Raw genomic sequence first — 25,252 nt, 5'->3', positions numbered from 1 at the left:
TCCCTTTCTGAAAGGTGGGCTGGAGGGAGTGGATGAGGGAGGTTAATTACTCAGTTAATTCCCCCAGATCAGATAGGCTTTCTGCCTGGGAGATGCTCTGCTGATGGAATGAGGAAGCTGAATTTGCCCGTTTGGGTTACCGACAGGGGTTGGGGGTGGGGAAGCTGTGGCGCACTCCACCAGGCTCCCTGGGCTGTGGCCCTCTTAGCTGATTGCCTTGTTCTGGCCTGATGGGAGTGAGCTCTGCTCTCTTCCTCTTGTCTCTCTCTCCCTGTGCTTTTCTTCCTCTCCTTTCCCTTTTTTTGTTCACACTAGATACCGCCAGAAGAGTTGGCTGGGCTAGATTTTCATACTTAGTTCCTTCATTCATCAAGGCTTACTGAGTCACAGGCACATGACTAGGGGGTGGTAGATCCCGAGGGGACGCAGCGGGAGTCCGACTTGTGCTGTGCTCTCTTGCAGCTGACAGTCCATTTGCAAACATAAGACTTGCCCACTCAGGCTGCCCAGGCTGAGTCAGTGAGGCCACGTGATCGGGGTGGCGAGGGGAGGGCGAGAGGGAAGGTGTGTGTTGGGGCCATGAGGAGGGGGGATCTGTAACTGGGCCATCAGTCTGAGGAGCCTCCATGCCAAGGGAGGGGATGCTAATTGAAGCCTAGAATTGGGGCAGGCTGATGGGGAGCTGAGCCAGGCCGTGCAGCACCCCCTAGGCTGGAACAGCCAGACGGGGGCGGAGCACAAAACAGAATGGTGAATACAGGGTCAGGGCAGATGATGGAGAATGGGTTGAAAGCCGTCTGGCGGGCTGACGCAGGGAACACTGGGTGGGTATCTACTTCATCGGCGTTGCTGGGGTGAGGGCATTTCTGAGAGTGAACAGTCAAAGGCGGAAGTCTGTATGGTTGATGATACATGCGAGGGGGAGAGAAAAGCAGCCCTGAGTGACCTAATCCTCTCATTTGGTTCCTCCTTCCCTCACTCCCCCTCTTCATCAGGCACATCTGTGAGTATGGGCTTGGGCTGACAGAGTGATTTTGGCAGATATGTCCCTGCTCGAGAGGGGAGATTTTGGCCTGGATTGTCTCCCCAGCTGGTGTGACTTCAGATTACTGACAGAAGCGTCTCAGGGTCATTTTGGTGATTATGTGCAGATGTATGTTCAGGAGGTGAACCAGAGGGAGCAGTGGGGGGTCTTACACCCCCAAAGCCTCTAGTTCTGGAAGATTTGCTAGAGGTGGTAGGACTTGAATTGCTGCTTGGGTAGTGAAAGGCAGCCAGTTAGATCCAGTCAGCACCCCTCTCAGCAGGGGCTCCCAAATTTTAGCACTTTGGAGAATCCCTTGGAGAGTTTATTAACGAGGAGGTTATCATGGTCCTGCCTCCAGCAATTAGTAGGCCCAGGAATTTGCATTTGGTACCAAATACCCAAGGATTCGGAAGTAGGGGGCCTGGGAACTACACTGAGAGAAATGCTGTTTTGGAAGGAAGTCAGCATTTGGAAAGAGCCCTGGACTAGGGTCTGAAGTCCTGGTTCTGGCCCAATGGGGGACTGGCCTTGGTGCAGGTCACTTCACTTTCCATACAGTGAGGTCTGCTGCAATGACTGTCGAGGACTTTGGTGAGGGTCACTTATGTGAAATCTCTTTGAACAGTATGCGTTGTTCTGTAAATGCAGGCTGTTGCCATTGCTGTTACAGGTATACTAGAAATGTTCAGAAAAGTCTGTCTGGATTGATTGAAGCCAGGGAAGGGGGAAGGGAGGAGAGAAGCAGACCAAATGCTCTCTGAAGACCCATAGCTTCCAGGATCTTCCTCCAACAAGAAAATTCAAGGAATTTACCCCCTGCCCCCAATCTAGGCAGTGAATCTATTTCTTTAAGGTGTGGGTGGCTGGTTCAGTCTTGAGACAGATGGGTAGCAAGGAGAGAGGTCCCAGAGCTCCCTGATTACAGCACCTTCTGGATCTCCTTTCCTCTTTTCCTGGTGCTGATGTTGCTTAAACTGACCAAGTAGAGCCATACGATGCTGCTGGGAGCCTCAGGCATGTGTGACCTGTCCTGCCCTGGGTGGGTTTGCTGATGTCCTACAGCATGAGCCTGGGGGTGGGAATGGCTTACACCCAGAGTTTACCCTTCTCAAGCCAGCTCCTGGTTGCTGGATGTCCTGTGGAGGAGGACGGGTTGGGGCAGGGCCTCCACATTGTACGGCTTCAGGGGACATGCTTCCCAGAGAACACAGTGTAACTGTCCCCTTGGAGTTGGGTAGTGGCAGCCCTCCCTGGAAGGGCTGCAGCTTGGGGCATCCCTATTCTGTTACTAAACTCTCTTGGTTCCTTGGTTCTGTGTTCTTTGTTCTGTTTTGGTGCCCAATGAGGTCAGCAGAAGTGTACGTAGTAATGCTCACACTGATAAGTAATCAAGACTGGGTTTTTCATCATCTGCGGTTTTAGAAGACATGTAGAAACAATCATTTAATCAACAAGATTGTTGAGCGTGGCTCTGTGCCTGGCACTGTGCAAAGTCACTGAGGGGAGACTGGGGTGGGAGAGAGGAGTGGAGAGGGACTCAGTGGATAAGGCATTCTATAATAGAGGGTTACCGTCTTTCTTCAGTCTGCATTTTTGTTGTCTGTCTTACATCGTCAGGTCCTTGAAGATGGGTACTGTGCTAGCTCTAGCTTTGCTGGAATTTCTGGGGGTTGGCAGGGTGGGGCTGGGAGTCGTTTTCATGTGGAAACTCGGGGGTCACTTTCAGAAGTGGAATCTGGGCGTGTCCAGTGCAGCTCTTGACTCACTTTCCCCATGGCTGCTGGGTTCACGGGAGTGGACTGGGAGTGTCTGGTCTCTCCAGGGAAGGGCTGGAGTTTCAGAGGATGACCAGCTCTCCCTTTCGGGGCTCCCCAGGTCAACTTAGTCAGTTAGCTTCTCCCACCTCCAACCCGGGCCGCCAGCCCGCTGTGGCTACGTGCTACAGCTGGGCCCGCAGAGCTTAAAATAGCAGTATGAGCTGGCCGCTTTGCATGTGGGGAGCCCACTGGAGGCGTGATGGGGCAGCTGCCTGGAGTTGGGGCTCCACTGGCTCTAACCACTGAGGTGGACAGCATTCTTTGGGGGTTTCTTCTAGGCTCAGTGCTGGGGGACAGGGAGTGGTGTGGTTGGGGGCTCAGGTGTGGCTGGTGCAGAGGGGAAGCAAGAGCTTGTCTGTCCTAAGACCTTTTAAGGGAATGTCTCAAATCTGACCTCAGACCCTCCCACTGCAGAGTTCAGAGGCCTTCAGACTTGGCATCCTGTTTGGCCCTAGTCCTGGCCCTTGGTACTGCCCAGCGTTAGCCATGTAGGGTCTCGTTCCAGCCTAAATGAAGAGAGAAAATGAGGTGCAGAGGTGAGGTGGTGGGTGCAGTTGTGCCAGGTCACGGGTGGCAGGGCCAGGGTGAGAACATAGTCCTCCTGAGTCCCAGCTGGGTGGGCACGAACTGCTGGGCTCCCTCACTCCCCAGCTGCCTCCTCTTGGGAAGCCAAGATGGCGCCTAGAGGATTTGGCAGAGACCTCCCCCAGGCATTCATCCAGTCAACAAGTATTTGCTGAGGACCTACCACATGTAAAGCTCTGTTCTGGGCTGTAGAGATACAGCAATGAATGAAACAGACCCAAATTCCTGCCCTCAGGAAGCTTCTGATGGGGAGAGAGAGAGATCATAAACAGTCAGTCAGTAGAAAAGTAAATTATGTCGTATGTTGGGCATAAGTGCTGTGGAAAATTTGAACAGGGTAAGAGAGACTGAATGTGCTGGGGGAGGTACAGTTCTAAGTGGGGTGGTCAGGGAAGGTCTCATTGCAAAGGTGGCATTTGAGTGAAGGTGTAAAGGAGATGAGAAGTTGGCAATGCAGAGATCTAGGGGAAGAATGTTCCATTAGAGGGAACAGCCAGCGTAAAGTCTCTTCTGTAAGAAATAGCAAGAAGGTAGTATGGCCGGAGTGGAGAGAATGAGTGGGTTGGGGGGGTGTGTGTGTAAATTGTGAACATACTTATGAGAACTGTTTGTTACTCTTAGAGAGATGGGAAGCCATTAGAGGGTTTTGAGCAGAGCAGAAACGTAGTCTGACTTACATTATAGGGTCACTGTAGTGTAGGAGCTAATTTCCCTTGTCTTTCTCTGGTTATTAGGCCACCTGTGGGGGACCCCAGGAGAGCCGACAGAGGGCTGCCATCCCTTCCCGATGACTTGTCCAGCCTCCAGTCCTATTCCTACACCCTAACCATGAGACTTTTTCTCCTGGGGAGGAGGGGTGGGATGGTGCTGTATTTCTTCTTGCTTCTGAAGGGAAGGGAGCTGGGTTGTTTCAGTGGTTTGCTGGAGCCTACTTGTACTGGCTCTCAAGAGGCTATTAGTAAATAATGAGAAAATTTGCCAGCTGGTTGTTAAGCCATTGGTAGCTTGAAATTGGCCATGGTGGGAGTATTTACACCATGAAAATTGGCAAGCACTACAGATCATGGCTTTTCCCCCTGGAAAGCTGGTTGTTAAACATTTACCAGCCCGCCGCTGCTGTGTTATCTCCACTGTGCCTGGGCTGTGGTTTCAGAGGGCAGGGCCTCTGCTTGCTTTCATTTGGCAAAGCACTGGTGTTCATGCTATATGAAGTCAGTGAGAGCATGAGCTGTGTGGGTTGATGGAGTGATGCAGGCTGGTACTGAGAGATGTGGTGTGTTCCCCAGGAGTGACAGGGCTTGTCTCATGGTGCTGTGACGTGGGGCTTCTCTTGTTCCTGCCTGGGTAATCCTGATGCATGAGCGCTCTCTCACCTCACTTTCCTTTCTTTGCCTCCCTCTGTGCATATAGGATGGCTGTGTGCATGCCTCAGTAGGGGTCAGCTTTGTACACACGAGCAGGGGCCAGCACTTGGCATAAGGAAAGATCTCTGGTTTGGACATCAGGAGACTTAGGTTCCAGGCCCAGCTCTGCCACTAACTGGCTTAGACAAGCCCTCTCTTCTCTTTGGTCCGTAGTTTCCTCATCTATACACTGGGATGACTTCCCTGCTTACGTGTCATGCAGGAGTGTGGTGAGGGTCATGTGTGCTTGTAAGCATGAAACAAGCTGAGTCCCAACAAACACACCTTTGCTCACGGTGTTCAGGCATCTGGGAGCCCTCTCCTCTGCCCTCCTTCAGTCAGGATGACAGCCCAGCTCGCATCCCCCCTTCTCCAGGAAGCCTTCCCAGATAGGCCAGCCTCCCTGGGTAAGTCCTCTGCACACTCAGTTTGTACCGCCCAGTCTGGCACGTGCTCATGTGCTTCTGTCCCCTGCTGCCTTTTCATTTTGTTGCTCTCCTCCCCAGATGGACCGTTAGCTCCTAAGGGCTAATGCTCCTCAGTAACATTTACAGTGGTGAGCCCAGGACGGGCACGTAGGGGGTGCTCAGGAAGTCTGCAGTGGCTAGTAGTCAGTGTCAGTATCCTTTGTCTGTATGTCAAGCTCAGTAGAAATGTGATGGATGGCGGCAGTGTATCTGTGGATGGAAGGTTCTGACGTGTAGTACTGTCCGTTTGATAAAGCAGTTTCCCAGACAATGTCTCGTCTGTCCCTCACAATCATACCTAACCCCATTTTACAGATGAGAAAGTGGAGGTGTACTCATTCATTCATTTGTTCATTCAAAAAACGTGTACTATGCTTAGAGAGCTGTAAGTCTCTGGTCCAGGTCACACGGAGAGTAAGTGTGAGAGGTGAGACTGGGGCTCCAGTTCTTCATTCTGCCTAATTCCCTGCAGTATGTGTCTGCCTTGTGCAGTCTCCTTAGGAGGCACACAGGGCAGCAGGGTAGAGCGTGCATTTGTGGAAGGATGCGGGATACGCCATGGTGCTGGTAGGGCTCAGGCCTGCAGGGTGGAGGGAGAGAGGGGCAGCGCCAGTTCTCAGTGCCTGTCCCTGCTGTGTCCCTCCGGCCGAGGCTGCGGGCTGGCATTTCCTCTGGCAGCAGTGTGGGGGAGGGGAAGAGCAGGTGTGCCCTGGCGCCCAGCCCTACTGGGATATGGAAGCGCCTCTTGGGGCCGGAGCTTGGGGGATGAGTGACATGCAGTTACACAGACATTGGGCCTCACGGAGCCCAGCCACATTCTCTGAGCTCCAGGCTGGACATCTGAGCTCCCCGGTGGTTCAGGAGATGGCTGAATCTGGTGGGTGACCCCAGAGAGGGCCTTCAGAGGGGAGGACAAATGGTGGTATCTAGCAAGGTGAGCTCCTACCAGATAGATGAGGGCAGTGTTGGGGGTGTCCAATATATAGGCTGAGGTGAGTGCATAAGGTGATGGTGGGGGGAGGCTTGGGGGCTGTGTGCATAGCTTGAGGGATTCGGTTAATTTCTCTCCCGATTTCTTAAGTGTCCACAACGTATCAAGCTAGGCTGGTTGCTGCAAGAGGAACATGGGTGAGTTCGTCCCCTCAGGAGCTTCCTATAGTCCTGTAGGAAGACATTTATACAAACAACTATGACACAAGGCAGAGTGAAATCAGTGCCCCAAAGGGAAGTTAAGAGCAGGAAGAGGGCCTCTTAGTTTGGGGGAATCCTTAGGATCAGGGGATCCTTCATGGAGGATGTGGCATTTGAGACAAGCCTTGAACCATCCACTAAAGACAGAGACGGGTGGTGGAGCCCTTGTGGCTGGAGAGCAGTGCATGAGCCAGAGTGTGGAGGCGGGGAAGTGGGGGCATGTCTGGAGAGCAGTGAGGAGCTCTAATTGTTGGGAGCATAGAGCATAGGTCAGGGTCTTGTGGGAAATAAGGCCAACAAAGTATGATGTAGAAGGTCTTGAACGCCAAGCTTGAGTATTTGTGTTAAATCTCTAGGGAGTCAGGGAACATTTTGAGCTGGCGAGAGGGACAGTGTGGCACCTCCAGAGCTCTGTCTCAGGACATTAATGGTGGCAGCATGTGGCACGGTGAACTGGGAGGAGGACTGGAGGCAGGGACCTCAGTAAGGAGCCTGTTGCAGGTGGGAAGCAGAGCTGGGCTGGCAGTCTTGAGGAGGGGAGGCTGTGACAGGATGAGTGCGTGTGCCCCTGCTTTCAGGGTTGTGTGTGTGCATGCCGTCTGCGTTCTGGGCGTGTGTTGAGCAAGTCTGGGTCAGTGAAACGTGGTTGGGTACATATCACGTATGACTGGGTTACATGAGGAATGAATCTCGGCCAGAGCAACCTAAGAGAGACTTTGTAAAGGACTTTCCAGGACTGTAAGAGTTTTGGTAGCCTGAGTAGAAGACTAAAGGGTGTGGTTTGTGACCATCTTCTCCTTGAGTACTTTGAGATGAGGAAGATGCCTCCAGGTTTGAGACGAACCAGATGCTTCTCTGAGGCCCCTCAGCTGGAGGCCCCTTGAATGACTTAGCTGCATGGAAGTGGGTCAGCCTGAGGTGGGCGGAGGGAAGAGAGGCTGAATGGGATGATGGCCAGTTGCTGCTGCCTCACTTTATAGAGTGGCCAGTGAAGGTTCAGAGACCACAAGTGACTTCACACACTATGAGACTTGGGAATCCTTAGACAGCCAAGTTCTACCCAGTAGGGATGCCCAATACCTGTTCCCCCACCCCCTCACCTCTCATTCTCTTTAGCTAAGGTGGAAGATGTGCAGTCTCCCTTACCCTGACGGCTTCAGAGCAGGTGGAATCCGGGGCACTCTTCCTTCCCCATCTTCTTTGGAGCATCCCCAAGTGCCGTGCACGTGCTGCTCTTCCCTGCGGTAGATCCAGGCTCAGTGGAGGGAGAGAGGGAAGAGCCGAGGCAGCAGCTCCTGAATCAGCTAAAGGGTCCCAGCTGCACGGGCCGGCTTTCCAGGCAGGCTGGAAGGTGGCTCAGAGAACGCTGTCCCAGCCGGCAAGTCAGTGCCCTCCATGGAGTGGTTTAGGAATATTGGATTTGCTGGGTCAGTAAATTTCCACTGGTGCATGGCAATAAACCTCAGGCTTCATCACACTTCCCTGTGCTGGAGGTCTGGCCTTATCTCGCCCTCCTGAAGCCACCTGCCCTCTTTGATAAGCACTAATGACAAATTCTTTCTTTCTCCTCTGTCTCCCAGGAGTGAATGGCTCAGTGTGTGCATGCCTGTGGGTGTGGGTACGTCTGTCTGTCCAGCACAATGCCTCGCACACTAGGCCTTTTTGGGGGATCTGACAGTGATGCTGATTGGGCTTGGGATGAAAGGTGCAGCTGGTTTGGGACTGTCCTGGAAAAAAGGGCCTGAGAGCCCAGGGTGGGCAAATCCCAGGGTGGGCCACGAACCTGTGCTTCTGGGGCTCAGCCTCTGCTGCTCCCTCCCAGCCTGCACACCTGCTCAAAGAGGAGACTGTTGTTCTAAGGGAGTGGCAGTTCTTGCTCTTTGCATAACGCCTCCCCTGTTCTAAGCCAAGGCTTATTTTTCCAGCAAGCGGCTGTCACCTTGCTCAAGACCCCCACAAAGGCCTTACTGCTTCACTCATGCATTCGTGGTGATTTACCAGCTCCTATGTGCTGGGCACTGTGCCAAGGGCTGGAATACAGAGCTGGTAGACACGGCCCTTGCCCTCAAGGAGCTCACAGTCTGGGGGTGGGGAGGTGAGTGAACACCCTTAGCACCGTGGTGGGATGGGCTCAGGGTGCATTGGTGCTCCAAGGAGAGGCCCCAGCCTGCCTCCCCAGACTTCACAGAAGAGGCGAGAGCAACACTGCTGCCTCCTGGACTGTGGAAGTTAGCCAGTCAGAGTGTGTGGGGAAAGGGCGCTCCAGGCAGAGGGAGCAGCACATGCAAAGGCCAGGAGGCAAGACGACCTTGATGTGGGTTCATGTTGGTGGGAGCGTAGGCCAAGTAAGGTGTCGGGGATGGAGCTGATGAGAGGATAGGGGTGGGGAGGCACTTGTGCAGATTTTTAACTGGCATCCAGGGTCATCTCTGCTCCAGCCCCACCTCCCTTTCAAGTTCGCTTTCTGTGAACTTTCATGTCGGCTAGGCATGTGGACATGTCCTCCCCAGATGTCCTGGGCATTTTTCCACCCTCTGGCTTTGCCTAGCCATCCCCTAGCAGGACGCTTTTCCTCCTGCCCTCTGCCTGTCTAGTCCAGCCCATGTTCCAAGAGCCAAGAAACCCCATTTCACAGGGTGGGAATTTCAGGGCTGGAAGGAGCCTTGGAGAACCAGCTAGTCCAAACTCCTTGTTTTATAGTTGAGGAACTAGAGGCCGGCCCCGTGGCTTAGCGGTTAAGTGTGCGCGCTCCGCTACTGGAGACCCAGGTTCGGATCCCGGGCGTGCACCAACGTACCGCTTCTCCAGCCATGCTGAGGCCGCGTCCCACATACAGCAACTAGAAGGATGTGCAACTATGACATACAACTATCTACTGGGGCTTTGGGGGGAAAAAAAAAAAAGGAGGAGGATTGGCAATAGATGTTAGCTCAGAGCCTGTCTTCCTCAGCAAAAAGAAGAGGATTAGCATGCATGTTAGCTCAGGGCTGATCTCCCTCACAAATAAATAAATAAATAAATAAATAAATAAATAAATAAATAAATAAAACTGTTATTAAAAAAAATAGTTGAGGAACTAGACATCACACAGGGACTTGGTGTCCTGAGGGTAGCCGCAGGTGACCATGCAACTGGAAGGCCCGTGAAGCCCTTCCTAATGGCGCTGGCCTGCCCCTTGCTCACTCTCCTTTGAGCTCCTCTTCACTTGGTCATCAAGGATTTATTGGGCCCCTGCTGCTGGTCAGGCAAGGTACTGGGTACACAGTAGTGAGAAAACCAGGCCCAGTCTCTGCTGCCCTGGGGTTTCTGGTCTAGTAGGAGAATCAGACAGCAAACTGTCACTCAAGTCAACATGTACTTTCAAATTGTGCTGAGTGCCATGAGAGAAAGAGGCAAATGGTGCAATGAGACTGTATATTGATGGGGAGCAGGGCAGCTAGAAAACCAGAAGAGACTTTTTTGAAGAATTCACAAGAGCTCAGGGATGAGTGGAACTAAGTTAGGCAGTGGGCTGGGAAGAGCATCCTAGGTAGAAGAAACAGCATGGGCAGAGGCCATGAGGAGAGCCTGGCGAGTTCACTGGGTGGAGCATAATGAGTGAGAGGAGAATGGCTGGAAATGGGGCTGGAGAGCTCGGCAGGGGCCTCCTCTGCCTGACTGTCAAGACTGTTTTAGGACTTTGGATTGTAATGGAAGAGTAGAATAGCGAACACACACACCCATGCGTGTGCAGCATCATCATCTCAGTAAAATGGGAAGCCACTGGAGGGATTAAAGTGGGAGAGCAGTATGAATGAGAGGATAGTGTTGCCTCTCTGTGAAGTGGGCTTGGGTGGGGTGGGAGGAGCTCTGTCCAGGCTGCTGCAGGAGCTGGTGAGAGGTGATGGCAGGTGGGCAGGAGCTCTGTCCAGGCTGCTGCAGGAGCTGGTGAGAGGTGATGGCGGGTGGGCAGGAGCTCTGTCCAGGCTGCTGCAGGAGCTGGTGAGAGGTGATGGCGGGTGGGCAGGAGCTCTGTCCAGGCTGCTGCAGGAACTGGTGAGAGGTGATGGCGGGTGGGCAGGAGCTCTGTCCAGGCTGCTGCAGGAGCTGGTGAGAGGTGATGGCGGGTGGGCTAGGGCAGCGCCTGGGGAGGGAGCGAGAAGTAGATGGTGGCTCATTGGGTGGGACTTGTGTTTGATTGGAGGTGGGGACAAGTGACAACGCGGAGTCAAGAATGAATCCTGGGCTTCTGGCTTAAGCAATGGGATGGCTGTTTAGGTCGTTTATTGAGAAGGGAAGGGTAACACCAGGGCAGCAGGCTGGGGAGGGTCAGTCCCTCTCGGGCCTGTGAAATCAGAGCTGCCTGTGAGACAGCCAAGTGGGGGTGCCAAGTAGGAGCCAGGTGTGCGTGCCTTGGGGCTCAAAAGACAGGTCAGGCCTAGGTAAACTAGGTGTCCTCAGCTTGTGGATGGCCCTGGAACGGATGGGATGGCCAAATGCAGGAGTGTGGGGCAGAGATGAAGAGGGCCCAGAACTGAGGGCCTCCCTGAGGAAGGAGCTGAGGAGGAGGAGCTGTGAGCGCTTACACTAGAATTTGAGCCGCAGAACATTTGTATGGATTATGTGTTTCTTGTATTTTTCTCTGTTCAATTACGTTATAATTAGATGGGGACCGGGACCATATTTACTATAATAATAATTACTGTTGATAATGATAATAGTGCCTCAGTTCACTGAACATTTTCTGTGTCAGACATTGTACATTACATTCATAACCTTTCATCTCTATCTTCTTACATGCTGCTTGGGCAGGTGTATATTATTATCTCCATTTTATGGTTGGGGAAACAGAGAGCAGGTAAGGGGTTGTTCTAGGTTCCCCAGCAGTTGGGTAACTCACTCCAGATAGGATTTGGACACAGATCTGTCTAGTCCCAAAGTGTTTCCATTATCTGCCGGAGCTTTGCTCTCTGTGGTTGGCTCAAGTGGTGGGTATGGGCAGAGGTTATTGAAGGCATCTGAGCAGATGCCATCCTTTCTCACAGACCAGGCCCTGCTGACCCACAGTTCCTAGGGCAGGTGGTATGTGCTGGGAGGTGCTGGCTTTGTGATGATCCATCCACACCTCTCACCTGGCTCCTCATGATCTAGAAGCCTCATTGTTAGTACTCCTGGCTCAATCAGGAGTAGTATGGCTGGTCTGTAGCTGTGACCCTGTTTCCTCGGAGCTAAGCAAACTGTCCACAGTATCACCAGTGCATGCTCTCTGACCACTGTACTCACCTGTCACTCGTGGAGTGTGGACACACAGCTGAGGGTCTCTTCACAGTCATGTCTTCTCAGTAGCTAGGGTGCCCTCTGACAAGAGCTGAGCACAGCCAGCTCTTGAGCTTTGAGACATGACCACAGCACTAGGAGTGTGCATGGTTCACCAGTGACTCAGCTGGAGGCAGACCTGCACAGTCCTTAGCGCTCGTCCAAAAGGCGTGGCCCCCCAGGATGGGGAGGGGTCCCAGAGCAGCTTGTCCTCTGTCTTGCTTCTGTCTCAGTGTTCTCTTTTTTCTACCTCCTATCTTTCCTGACTCTTCCTCCACAATGGCTCTCTGATCCATAAGTTTGTTTATCCACCTGTCCATTTATCTTCCATTCTAAGCTGTGCCATGTGCTGGGGAGGTGGCTGAGAACAAAACAGGTGACCTCATGGCCTTTACGCTCTGTTATCTATAGCTGGGCATTTAAATTTCCTGAGCTTTCTCGTCAGATTCTGATGCCCTGAGATAGCCTGCTTTCCAGGAACAATTCCATAGATTTCTGGCTTGGGTCCCATCCTCTGGTTAATGAACTTGGGGCTCTCAGACTGTCCTTGGAGAGAACTCAGGGATTAGGCACGGTGGTCTTCCTTTTCCTTCTACGTAGCAACACTTTCTGAGTCCCTGCCCTGTGGTGGTCACTGTGACAGGCACAGGGGGTGTGTGTGTGTGCGCGCGTGCACGTGTGTGATGAAACGATTAAGACACAGCCTTTGAGAAGATACTCCTTTGAGAAGCCCAGGGGCCAGAGCAGAGGCAGGTGGGTGAACTGTAACTGCAGTCTGAACAAAGCTGGGGGCCTGAGGAGGGAGGAGCAAGCTTGTCCACAGAGAAGGCAGTACCCCGGCCACCCCTGGTAGACTGTCCTGAGCAACTCATGTCTCAGTTCATCTGTGACCCCTCCTACTGCAGCCAAACCCTGTTCGTTTGTTTTCCTTACTGCGCTCAGAAACTAAACAAATAAAAAACAAACAAAACTACCCGTAGTAGTTCTTTTCTACTCTGACCCCTTCACCATCATTGTTAGGTCCTTCTGGAGTCCTGGCCAAGTGTGGTACCACATGCTGTTCTAGCTGTTTAATTTCCATAGCAAAGAGGAGACTCCCCAGCCTTTAGGCCCTCCTCACCATCCCCTGCCCAGTAAATCATCATGCAAATGTCTCAGGATGTGGGCCCCGTGCTAGGGACCTCTCCAGCCTTCTTCTCTTTTGGCACCATCGGCAAATGGTTTGCTTAGCCGTTGAAGCATTTTCTATATTGCCAAAGATGATCCCAGGTTTGGAATTTAAAAACTGGGGTGAGTTTCCCTTCTCCTGCAGTGGCAGGCTGTCTCACACGTTCCTTTGGATAGCAAGAGCTATTTAGTGTCTAACCTAAATTCTGGGTGAGGCTGCCTTGTTTGAGGCTCTAGGTACAGGATACGTCAGGAGCTGCACACACTGTCAAACACAGAAATACCGGTGCGGGTCAGAAAGGGCTGGCAGTGTTGGCCCATCAGCTCTGATTGTGTGTGGGTGAGTGAGCCACCAAGGAGTGAGCTGTCTCACACCGCAGGCCTGAGAGATTCAGGGAGAGGCAGAGAGAGCCTGGTATTTACTCTGAAGGCCACATCTCCCCAGTTGCCAGTCAGCAGAGATGTTGCATGTTGATTTCACGTATTCACTTCTCTTCCTCCCCTCTGGGAGTTCTATACTTGCTTCACTTTTTTTTTTTTTGTTTTAAAAAAAAGGGAAAGAAAAGGCAGCTCTGCCTTGTTCACATGCTCAGAGATCCTCAAGGGCAGTGTGTACCTTCTGGCTCTCCTGAGCATGGCAAGTGGTTGAGGATCAGGAGGGGGCAGGAGGGATGGTGTCTCTCACCTTTTCTCTCTGGTGGTTCCTTCTGCATCCAAAAGCCAAGAAATTGAGGCAACCACAGCAGCTGGTCTTCTTGCTTCTCCTCCACCCTGCTGCCAGGCCCAGCCTCCTAGGACCCCAATTTGGTTATGTGCCTCCACTGCTTCGTACGCTCAGACTGTCCATGTGTCATGCAAGGCCTCGCAGAGTAGCTCACTTTGACCCCCAGGTACCTTCTCCTGCTTCAGTCAGGCTGTCTCCTCACTGCCCCCTGAATGTACCATACTCATGCCTTTCTAGAATGCCCTCTCTCCTCCTCTCTCCCTGTCCACACCCACTCCAGAGAGCCCTTCCCCAAGGGACAGCTCTTTGCTGGTCCTGTTGTCTTATGTGCTCTGTCTCACTGCTTTGGGCTTCTCTAGGTATAGTCTTTTTTTTTTTTTTTTTTTTTATAATTTTCTTTCTTTCTTTATTTTTTCCCCCCAAAGCCCCAGTAGATAGTTGTACGTCATAGCTGCACATCCTTTTAGTTGCTCTATGTGGGACGCGGCCTCAGCATGGCCGGAGAAGCGGTGCGTCAGTGCGCGCCCGGGATCCGAACCCAGGCCACCAGCAGCAGAGCACATGCACTTCACCGCTAAGCCACGGGGCCGGCCCTAGGTATAGTCTTGAGCGGGAGTAGAAGGCTGGTCTCTTCAGCTAGACTGTGAGCTCCTTGAGGCCCACAGCCACTGCTCACTCATCTTTGTATATTCCAGGATCCTTGCCCAGTCTCCTGCCTGTGATGAATGCTCTATTACGAATGCATGGTTTGTTCTCTGTGGGAGGGAGGAGGACGGATGCTGTCTGGCTAATCTTGCCTTCCTATGGCCCCTCTCCCAGCTTTGTCCAAGCTGTCTCCTTTCATGGACTAGCTTCCTGTCTTGCAGACTGCATTCTCCCTGCACTCGCTTCCTTTGTACAACCCTCTGTAAGGTAATTCAGGGCCACCTCCTTGGGGACTCACTTTGCTGGTCATCAGTCCAGTGGCACCGCCATGGCCACACCTCTCCCTTTTGCCCCTTACTCAGGGTCTTTTCTGTAATGACTTCTCATCAGGATGTGTGATTTCAGGTTCCCTGTTATGCTTTTAGATTCTGTCTGTTAGACTGGAAGACTCCGAAGGGCAGGAACTAGGTTTAGAGCCCAAGAGAGTAAAGAACATGGGCTTGGTAAGCACAGTTTGCTCATCTGTAAAATGGGGGTAACAACCATGCCTGTCTCGTAGGGTTGTCATGAGGATTCAGTGAGTTACTGTGAGTGAAGCTTGGTGCCTGGGAGATAATAAGAACTTATAAATCTGAGTTGCTCTTGTTATTTTGATGTTGACAAAGCTGGGTGCCCTGATGGGACCTCACTGAAGCTTTGTTAATGGACTGAAGAGTGGGACTTCAGTGCCCTTGGGACAAATATGACTGGGCGGGGTGGTGGTGGTTGGGGAGCAGAACTGTTACCTGGGACAGCCTCCTCTGCTTCTCTTACCTGCCTGTGGTCCTTCACCCCTGGCCCCCCAAGGGGGTCCCTCACTTGCTGAGGAAGTAGTCACTGGCACAAATCCATTTGTGGTCAGAAATGAAGGTAGAATGATCCAGGGACAACAGGGAAGGCTATTCTCACTGAAAAAGATGTGATAGGGAGAAGAGAGATGAAAAAAATTAGAAGGTAGAGGGGCCAACCTGGGAGGGCCCTTGCTGACACCAAGTCCTCATTGAGACTAGTAGTAACAGCCCCTTACATTTGTTTAGTGCTCACAGTGCTCAGACTGTTCTCACATTCCCCAGCTCACTCTCTTCTCACAACACCTCTAGGGGGTAGGCTCTATTAATCCCCATTTTTGAGAGGAGGAAAGGGGAGCTCAGAAAGGCAAACTACCTTCTCCTTGATCACACAGCTAAAAACTGAGCTAAGAGTGAAAAACAGGTCTCCTGACCCCCAGTCCAGCTGGTAAACGATCTCTCCTGCATCAAAGAAGTAATGTCTTGAGAATGAAGTGGTCTCTGTGAGCCCTCAGGAGCCGGCGGAGGCTGAAGAGGGTAAAAGGCGTTAGCCATCCAGTCAGAAGGCGTGGTGCTGTCAGCCAGACATCTGCTCCTCATCTGTAGACGGCATCCACAGGACTGCTGTGCCCAACCAGGAGAGAGTAGGGTGCTGTGGCTGTGACACACCAGGTTTCAATTCTGGGCTGCCCGTCTGCCTGGGAAAGGGGCTCAGAACAGTAATACCTCACAGGTCCCCTTGAAGCAGCTGACCTGCCCTCAGAGTCTGAGCCCTTGCACCCCTAGGATGCAGGCCTGCCTCGGAGCCAGTGAGGGTGCAGACTCAGCAGTGCGGGGCTGCCGCAGCAGACCTGTGATAGGGTCTTGAAGTCCCTCTGGTCGGAATAAATGTCGCCTTCCCCCACGGCTATAGCCAGTTGTGGTAGCTCTGTTCCCACCCATCGCCTTGGTGATGATGTCCTTCTGTCTTCCTGACTAGATTGTGTGTGTCTGCAGGGCAGGGAGCAGCACACCATCTATCTGTTTCCTCAAGGCCTGGCCCTCAGCACACAGCAGGTGTGCAATAAGTGTCTGATGGGATCCAGGGAGGGCATTGCACACACACCCCAAGGGAGGGCACGAGTTCTCTCCAGCCATCCCTGTCGAGCGCCCCCCGCAGGCCAGGCCCGGTGTGAGGTGCTGTGGATACACAGCCTAGGCCCTGCTCTCGGGGACTCTCAGCCCTCTCTTGCTGGTGGTGGAAAAGAGAGCTGGGCTCCTCGCCTCTCAAGTCTTCTGGTCTTTGTTTGCCGACTGTGGTAGCCCCAGGTCGGCGGTGCCGACTTCTGGACAAGCCCGGGGGCCGCGGCCCCAGGTGCAGTGTTTTATGGTAGGATGAAGGGCTCCTCCTGGATGTTCCCAAGCCCCTAGCAAGAGCCTTCTTCATGCTGCTTCCCTGACCAGCCCCTTCCGTGCACTCCTCAAGGGGGAGGACATAGGACCCAAGCCTGTGTCCAAGAGCACTCCTGACATCACCCTTTGCCTGTGCAGGAAGCGGAGGGGCAAGGAAGGACCCCACTTCGGCGATCTACTCTTCTCAGCCAGGGAGCGACCTACCCGGGAACGCGAGGGCGGGGGTAAGGGGCTTGCGCAGCTGCAGGAGCCTCGCGGAGCCGCGTGCGCGCGGAGGGGGCGGGGAGGGCGGTGCGTGCACCGCGGAGGCCCCGGGCGCCTTTCCCACATCTCGCGCCTCCTGCAGTTCCTTCTCCCTGCGCGCTGTAGCCAGACCCACGTGTGCAAAAGCGTGGTGTGCGTGTGTGGGTGTAGCTGGGAGACGGTGTGCCTCGGGTCAGACAGGCCCCCGTGTGCACAGGGGGCAGCGGCCAGCTCGACAGAGGCCGCACTTCTCTCCCCCTCCAGTCCTCCCCAGACCTTTCCTCTGGCTTCCTTGGGTCGTTGGTCCCTCCAGCCATTCCCCCTCCGCTCACTGCCCCCTTTTCTCCGGTAGAAGAGACCAGCGCCTTCCGATGACGGCTGTGGTTCACCCCCAGCTCCAGAGCCCTTGACATTTAGCGAGGGTTCGCAGTGCACTGGTATAGGCACAGAGCAGAACGCTAATCCTATTAAAGATATTGTGTCATTGGGGAGGGGGGAGGCTGCGTCCCCTTGGGCAGGCCTTGCGCTCATTGGTCGAATGCAAAGCAGGGGGCGGGGCCGAGGCCCCGGGGAGGGGGCTCCGGGCGATTTCGGAGTCGCGAGGCTGTGCTGGGATTTCGCCGGGAAAGCCCAGCGGTTGCAGCTGCGGCGGATCCCTCGGCTCTGCCCGCCGCGTGCCCGGGCCGCCTAGGGCCGGCGAGCAGCTCTGCAAAGTCGTGGAGCGAGGGGAGGCGGAGCGCCCGCAAAGTGGTCGGGCTCAGCGCTGGGGCTGGGTTGGGAGGGGTGTGCCCAGGGAGCCTGGATCCCGGCGTCCTTGCGCCTCGCGTGGAGCGGCCGGTGCACCCGGGAGGCGAGCTAACGCTCCGGAAAGAGAAATCAAATTGCAGCCTCCTCAAAGACGCTAAGTTACGCAGGCGAGCCGGTTCCCGGAGAACGTTCGCTAGCGCGCTTATAGCCGAGCCGCGCCGCAGAGCCCTCCCGGGCCAGCCGGCTGAGAGCGGGGCGCCATCCGACAGGCAGCGGCTCCTGAGCAGCGGGTCCAGTCCGGAGTGCGCCCCGGTACAGAGGGGGGCGTGCAAGGCTCCGCCGGCCCGCCCGCAGCCCGCGCCCGGCTTAGGCGCCCCTCGGTCCCACTCCGGGAGCGATGCCCCCCGCCCCTCGCGCCCCCCGGGAACGACGCGAGCATGGAGAAGTCGAGTAGCGAGGATTCTTCGATCCACCGGAGTCCATCTTTGGACAGCAAGGACTCGGACTTTGCCAAGCCGTCCACCTCGGGCCGCCCGTTCGGCCGCGGCTTCACGGCCGGCGCCTTCTACGGCACCGCGGGCTCCCGGGGCCAGAGCCGCGCCGAGGCCGGCGTTAAGACTGACAAGTACAATGCACCCAAGGGCAGCAAGTACGTGGTGTTTTACCTGGACCTGTCCTTTGTTTTCCTCCTAGAATTTAAGAAGTGCAACATGGCCAGGGGCTGCCTCTGCTGCTTGAAGTACATGATGTTCCTCTTCAATTTGATATTCTGGGTAAGTCCTTCCGTTTTTCTCTCCCTTTGCCTCCTCTCTTCTCTGCTATGGTCATAGCGTGATACCCTCTTCCTCTTCCGTGCTGCATTGCTCCTCTCTGCACAACGGTAAGTGGGTTTTTAAAAAAATCGTCGTGTCCCTCCCGCATCTTTCTCTTTTTTTCTCTCTCTTCTGTGGCTGACTGGAGGCTCCAACTTGCCGGTCTTCCAGGAGAGACTTCCTCTACTCCTAGGAGGCTGGCGAAGTTTGCCACCGCCTCCTTCCCCATAACAAACCGATGCTGGAAGTACCTACAGCCTGGGTACCTTGCAGAACTAGGTGTGGGGCAGAATTTTTAACAGCTGTGTCCCTGAGTTGAAGACAGGCACAAGTGTGGACGGTTTTCTGAGTTTCTTCTTGTATTTCCCCTGAATACACAAGAATACAATCTGCAGCATTTTATGGACATGAGATGGGGTACTGGTAGAGGTCACCTCCTCCTCCTCCTTCCAGTGAATCCCAGGAAAAGGAGGAGGAGCCCCTGTCCCAAGCAGAGGGACTGGCTGGCTAGCCTGCAGATATGCCTCTGAGTTAGGGCTTGTGTGGAAAAGGAGGGTGTGGGAGGGATGCTGCCATCGGGTGGCAGGCAGCTGCTTTTGAGGGATTGCAGTGGACTGGGCAGGGAGCAGGCTGGCCATGTGCTCCTGCGTGGAACGCCAGCCCTCCAGGCTCTGGGAGCCCCAGAGACTGGAAGGGACAAAGGGAGACAGTCAGGAGTGCCCCCATCCTTGGTGAGAGATTATTTTCTAGAGAAGGTGTCAGGTGGGGCAGCTTGGAATTGTTCTCGGTCCTCTGTGATTCTGGAGGCCATGTGTGTGCGCGCCCGCACATGCATGAGAAATACTACTTAGGCAAATTTGAAAACTTCTTGAATTCGTATCTAATTGTTCCTTCACCCCAACTGCTTTCTCCGCCTTTGTTCACCAGAGCCCAGATGTAGTCTGCACAGATGTTTGGCTCTGCCCCAGGGCCTGGCCTCCGGCCTGCTGGAGGCTGTCAGCCGCCCTGCTCCAGGAGGTGCACTGGGGCAGGCGGGTCATTCGCAGTGCAGTTGGTAGAAGCCATTGAGCTTGGGTGTTCAACACTGTGTGAAGTGATCTGCTTTAACTGAAAAACTTTTTTGGGTCTGTGTGTGGGAGGAGACAGCTTTTCGCACAGAGGAGAGAGCTCAGGGGCAGGTGGGAAGAAGACTGGGTGTTTATCTCTGTTCTGCATTAGCTTCATGTGTGACCTTGGGCAGATCGCTTTATCCCTTCAGGACTGGGTCTCCTTTCTAGTCCAGTGAGGGGGTTGTGTGATGGTCTGCCTCGTGTCCTCACCTCGTTGGTTATGGGACGTCCTGCATGTTCGCCTTCTCTCTGGGGAGGCAATCCCTTCCCCGCCAGGGGGCACAGGCCACTGCCTCTCTGCCTGGGAGCCTGGTCTGAGATGTTTGAGTTGGGTTTCCTCAGGTGTTTCCACGGTCTGGGGCCCTCCAGCCACTGCTGTCAGGTTGTTACCTGTCCCGTGGTGAGGGTTTTGTGGAAACTGGGGCAGAACCATTGGCATATCAAGAATGACTTTGTGGCCACCTTTAGGCAAGTGCTCCTGGTCCTCTGACTCATTTACCAGCATGACTCCGCGTCAGCCAAGTGCTGGTGTGTATTTCCCTGGTACCTGCGGGTTTATACTAGTGCTGTCCTTGCGTTGTGCACAGCCTCCCTCTCTGCCCGTGGTCATAGTCTCAACCTACCTTTCTGCTTGCCCCACTCTGCACATCTTTACACTTGCTAGAAAGACCCTCCTGGGGATGCTCAGTGCCTTAGCCAGTACCTCCAACTCAGCAGTGCTCCTCCCCACCCCCACCCCGCCACCTGCTGGCCAGAGGAGGTATAACTGCTTGCGGCTCCTTTCTTCTCCAGGACCGTCCCAACTTAGTTTGGGGACCTCCTCACAGGCTAGCATAGTGGTCTGTGCCCTGCAGGTAGTAGGCACTCGTTATGTATTGTGAGTGAGTGATGGAGAGCCAGAGTGGTAAATCCACAGGTTACTATGTGGTAGGGATTCCAAGTCCCACTTGATGGAGAAAAGAAGTGAGTTCTCAAACTTGCCTGTGGTGAAGGCTGTCCTAGCACCTTAGCTGTGGAGTGACAGGCGGCTCCTTCTGTCTTCCCTTGGAAGCCTGGCAGAGGTAATGAGCTGGTCAGGAGTGGTCTTCTTTATGGTCTGTAGTGAGAGAACTTGCTGTCTCTTCCTAATTAGAAGGCATCTACCACTACTCTCTCACCAGGCAAGGAGCTGCTCTCTCCTAGTCTCTGACTTTTCTGATTACTTGATATTTTCAGAATTCTCATGCTGTGAGCTGGGAAAAATTTAGCCCCAAAGACCCAGTTCTCTTATGCTAGTAGTGTATGAGATGACGGAATAAGACATAGGCCTTAGGGAAGATGGAACAGTTGCTGTGTGTGTCAGAGTGTCTGCCACTGTGTTTATGGGGCGGTGGAGGAGCAGGTGAGGCGGGTGTTAGCCAGGACTTGGGCATGGGGGGGGCACTGTGCTCCACTCAGCCGAAGACTTCCTGCAGCCAGGTCTGACGAGGAGCAGAGGAAAGAGCCACATGAGAAGAGAGCGAGTGAAGGTGCTGGGGCCAAAGGCAGGTAGGGTAGGTGATGAGCAGATGGGCGACCTCTGCTGCTTTCCATTGCACACAGGGAGGAAAGGCAGGAGGTGGGGAGAGGGTGGGGTGAGGAGGTATGCAGGGCTGGTCAGAGCCCGAGCCCTCGGGGACCGAGAGCAATTGTTAGGAATTACATAGCCATCAGTTTTTCCAGTCTCATGGCTCAGATCCCAAAAGGAGGCTTTTCTGAGGCATTAGAGTTGAACCCCAAGCCTGCAATCAATAGATGGAGATCTTCCCATAGATCCTGGGGTCTACCTGGTGGCTCTCCAAACTCGCCGCTGCTGCCACAGCCCCTGCCTTCCCGGAGTGCTGGGAGGATCCCCAGTGTGGAGGAGAGGAGCAGCTGTCTTACACTGCAACCCCCCAGGCAGGAGAGTCCCCGGTTCCTTGCCGCTGGGTGGAGCTTCTTGGGTATTGGTGTTGGTGAGGGCCTGGTGACGTCACCGGGGGCAGGGTGGGAGGCGGGGCTATGGGGTCAGTGCTCCCTACCAAGAAAAGGGCAGGTGCCTTACAGGCTGCTGGGCGCTGGCCTGCTGGGGGAGGGGTGGTGTCCAGGTCTGCTCCTGGCACCGCCAACTTCAACTAGACGGTGCTGGCCATGTTGGCAGCCACGGCAGCATTTCTGAGAGCCTGATATAGATGGTGGGGGTAGAGGTGGGGGAGTCAGTGGTCATGCCTGACTGAGTCCCACCTCTTCTCTTCTCCCACGTGCCTCACCCTGATCCTCAGGGCCAAAGAGAGTGCTGGCTTCTTGGTGGAGAGGAAATAGGAGGCCTGAATTGGGACAGAAGTTTCCCCATCTGGAGGGGCCTGTCCACTAGTGATCAAATGCACCCCAAGATATTTTTCCCCGCAGTGGAAACCACTGGGGCATTTCCCTTGCTCAGCCCCATCTCAGTCCTGGGATCTGAGCCATGAGACTGGAATACTCCCAGGGCCATTGGATGGAATACTCCAGGTAGAGAGTAAGTGAATCTAAGCCCCTGCAGGGGGACAAAGGAGGTTCAGAGCTTTTAATTCTGAGTAAGGGAGAGAGTATAGGGCTGGGCTCTGAGTGCTGGCGGCCTGTGTCCCCCTTCTCGGGACAGCAAATCATCATCCCAGCCCAGCTCCTCCCAACCCAGATCAAGCTCCTGTCTGATATGGAGGGGCTGGGGTTGCTGGCATAATGGCCACTCAGGATAATGGTCACTTTTCATGCTTGCCAGCAGAGCTGTCCCATCGCTTTAAATCATGGCTGGCAGAACAGTGACATTCTGGCCCTGGTGGAAAGTCTGTCTCTTGTGGATCACTCCCTTAATAAAGGCCAATTAGCCCAAGAGGCAGTGTCCAGTGTGCCTGCTGGAGCAAAGGAAACGTTGGCGTGGGGCTGCCACGACTAGGGTGCTGGGTGGGGCCCCTGATTAACCCTGCTAAGTGGGGTCGGGCCTTTGCAGCATGGCTGCTCTCAGGCTGCTAACTTGCACTCTGGGTGCAGGCAGCTTGGTTAAGGCTGTCCAGCCACATTTGAGCCACATGTTTGGTGCTGGCTTGGCTGCGCTGCGAGTGCCTCTGTGGCTCCCCGTTCGTCCATGGTGCCCAGGACTGGGGTCCGTGCACAGTCAGTGCTGGATGGCCTGGGGTGTCCTGAGGAGTCTGTGGGGTTTTCTGTCTGGCAGTGGAAGTGGTGCATGGGCGGAGGGCTTTGAACTGGGAGCTGGGGTTCAGACCTGGCTTCTCTGAGCAGGAGCTGCAGGCTCAGCTGGGCAGCAGGAGGCTCTGCGAGGCTTCCTGAAGTGCTCAGGTGTGGGGCGGCAGGCTGTCTCCCCAGAGGCCGCTGCAAGTAGATCTGTGGGGTGGGTCAGGCATGGCTCTGCTTGGGGGAAAGTGGGCTGGTGAAGGGCCTGGCAGAAGCTCCGAGACCCTGGGATGTGTCCGTGAGGGGATGCCTGCTCTGTGTTCACTTCCTTTCCAAAGCATTAAAAATTAAACTTCCTTGTCTTAATAACTATTTTTAAATCATGTCAGAGCCAGCTTTGGTGTCAGTCAGGAGGGGGTGGGGAGGAAGAGGGTAGAGAAGAGAAAGTCCCTGCTGAAGCAGGGTGAGTGCTGTCTCCACCTTGAGCAAAGGGCCACAGGTTGTCCTCCATCCTGCTGGCCCCCCATGAGGAGCACAGAAACCGTCACCTGAGACCCCCTCTGAGGATGGGGGCCTCGCCCTCCCCCTGCTGTGCCTCCATGCCTGGCTGCCCTTGGCTGAACTTGGCGGCGGGCTCTGGCCTTACTGGGCTGTTGGGGTCCCAACTGAGTCCATTCACTCATGCCACAACTATTTACTGAATGCCCGCTGCGTGCGCAGGAGCCTCCAGTTGGTGAGAACGGCTGACTGGCTCACACAGGGTAGATCAGTTTTCTTGGGCCAGGAAGTCGCGGAATGGAGAGGTCATCTGGCTCGTCCTCCACCGAGCATTTGAACACAGGGCTGCCGAGGGAGCGGTTAGAGCAGGGCTGCCTCCCCCTCCCCAGTGTTCTAGGGAGGGGCAGCAGCAGGCCTGGCCCGGCATCTGACCTGACTTGACTTGTCCCCTCCTTCCTCCACCCCCGCACGGTGGATCTCGGACTTTCCCTGGCTAAAAAAGATATAAAGGGGAGGAAAAAACAGCCTGTGTTTCTTTTAGGAGTTTCCTAGTTTGAAAAAGAATTAATGAATTATGTGTCTTTTCTATTTCTTCTGTTGAAAGGGCTGATTGGATGCTCTGTGGCTAGTGTGTACTGCGTGCATTTATTGAGGACCTGCTATAAGCCAGGCCCTTGAGCTGTTCAGAGTCCCGTGGAGGAGTTAGACACATAAACAGATAATTACAGTTCTGAGCAGTAGGTGCTCAGTAGAGCTATTTAATAGAGTAATTAATCCAGCTTAATAGAGACAAGATACACAGATAACAAAGTAGATAAGCAACACATGGATTTTGAAGGATGAATAGGAGTTTGCTGGATAGATGAGGATGGGAGTCTGGGCGAAGGAGAAGGGTTGAGAGAGATAGAGACAAGTTGATCCAAAGCCTGTGCTGGGGGAGAGCTTGCAGCCCAGTGGGAGAGGCAGGCCCCCGTGCGTGTGAAATGGGCTGGCCACAGAGAAACAAAGGGTGGTATCGTGTGGATGGTGCCATTTGAGAGCAGCTTCTGGAGTGTTGAGTTTAGCGTGAGTTCTGAGGACAAGGTGGCCCTGGCCTGCTGTGAAGTACGCACCAGTGCTTGGGGATGCTCCTCAGTTTGTCTCCAGGGCTCTGAGGAAAGGGACATTTTGTTTTTCCAGCAGTGACCACCATGACAGGTCTTGCTGTGTCGCTCGGGCTGCAAGCTGTTGCTGTAGGTAATCCAGCTTACAGAGATGCCCCTGTTTTCTCCCCCCTTCCGGCCTCTCCCTTCCAGCTGCGATATGCCCGCTTATTTGGTTCCAGTTAGGAAGCTTTGAAGCTGAGCTAAACCTGTCGGGCAGAGTTAAGTCTTCTGAGCCCGCTTTGTCCCTGCTCACATTTGAAAGCTAATCTGCCAGCAGAAGTGGTGGGGGGTTGGGGCAGGGACGTTAAAAATGGCACTTGGTCGGGAGGGTGAGCAGCGCGGGGTAGGGACACGGCTTTCTCCCCCTGCCCTTTCTCTAGCCAGTCAGGGGCTTCAGGTGGTGTCTGAAGTCTTTTTAGCGTGGTGAGTCTGGGCTTCCACTCAGATGGGCTGTGCCTTCTCTTCCCTTGGGCCCCAGCAAGCTTTGCAGGCCCTCAGGAGACCTGGAGAAGCCCTTGGAGGGGCAGACTGCAGGGTTTCAGATCTTCTCCCTTGCTTTGGGGAGCTTGCTGCACCAGTACCCTGGCAGGGGGGCCCTGTTGTAGTGGCTGGTGGGGGTGACTGGCCAAGGAGAACAGCATGGCTTCAGCCTTCGGAGAGCTTTCCATCTGCTCCGGGGTTCTTCACTGGGGTATAGATTCAGATCAACCGGGCAGCTTTTTACGTGAACAGAGGCCATGCTCCCACCCACTCACCCACCAACCTACTGAGCCAGTCTCCAGGAATGAGGACTGTGTTTCGAAGTTTTCCTTAACCTCTTGGCGCCTGAGTATCCACATGTATGACAGTATCAACTACCTTACGGGGCTGTGACGAGGCCCAGATAAGGTGATATGTGCATTATGTGGGTATCCTGCTGAGCAGGATGCCTGACATGTTGGCCTCAGTGACGACTACTGCAGTTGTTATTACTGTTGGATTCAGTGACTA

General features: G+C 54.3%; 1 protein-coding gene across 7 annotated transcripts in view; it reads left to right on the top strand.

Annotated features, from left to right (window-relative positions):
* The window catches only part of TSPAN9 (tetraspanin 9), a 202,134-nt gene that overhangs the window by 97,952 nt on the left and 78,930 nt on the right, over positions 1 to 25,252 (top strand). For 6 of the 7 annotated variants that reach the window (XM_087442895.1, XM_087442893.1, XM_087442891.1 and 3 more), the window contains one exon: positions 18,224 to 18,303. In XM_087442895.1, coding sequence (XP_087299021.1) covers positions 18,241 to 18,303 — 63 coding nt within the window. In that variant the 5' untranslated portion in view covers positions 18,224 to 18,240. Of the gene's footprint in view, positions 1 to 17,583; positions 18,304 to 25,252 lie in introns of those variants that run through there. The other variant, XM_004438758.3, reaches the window with a different exon arrangement.

Source organism: Ceratotherium simum, chromosome 17 (genome assembly GCF_057802395.1).
Source record: "Ceratotherium simum simum isolate JZ-2026a chromosome 17, ASM5780239v1, whole genome shotgun sequence".
Classification (NCBI taxonomy): Eukaryota; Metazoa; Chordata; class Mammalia; order Perissodactyla; family Rhinocerotidae; genus Ceratotherium; species Ceratotherium simum.
This window is presented reverse-complemented; position numbering and strand designations above follow the sequence as displayed.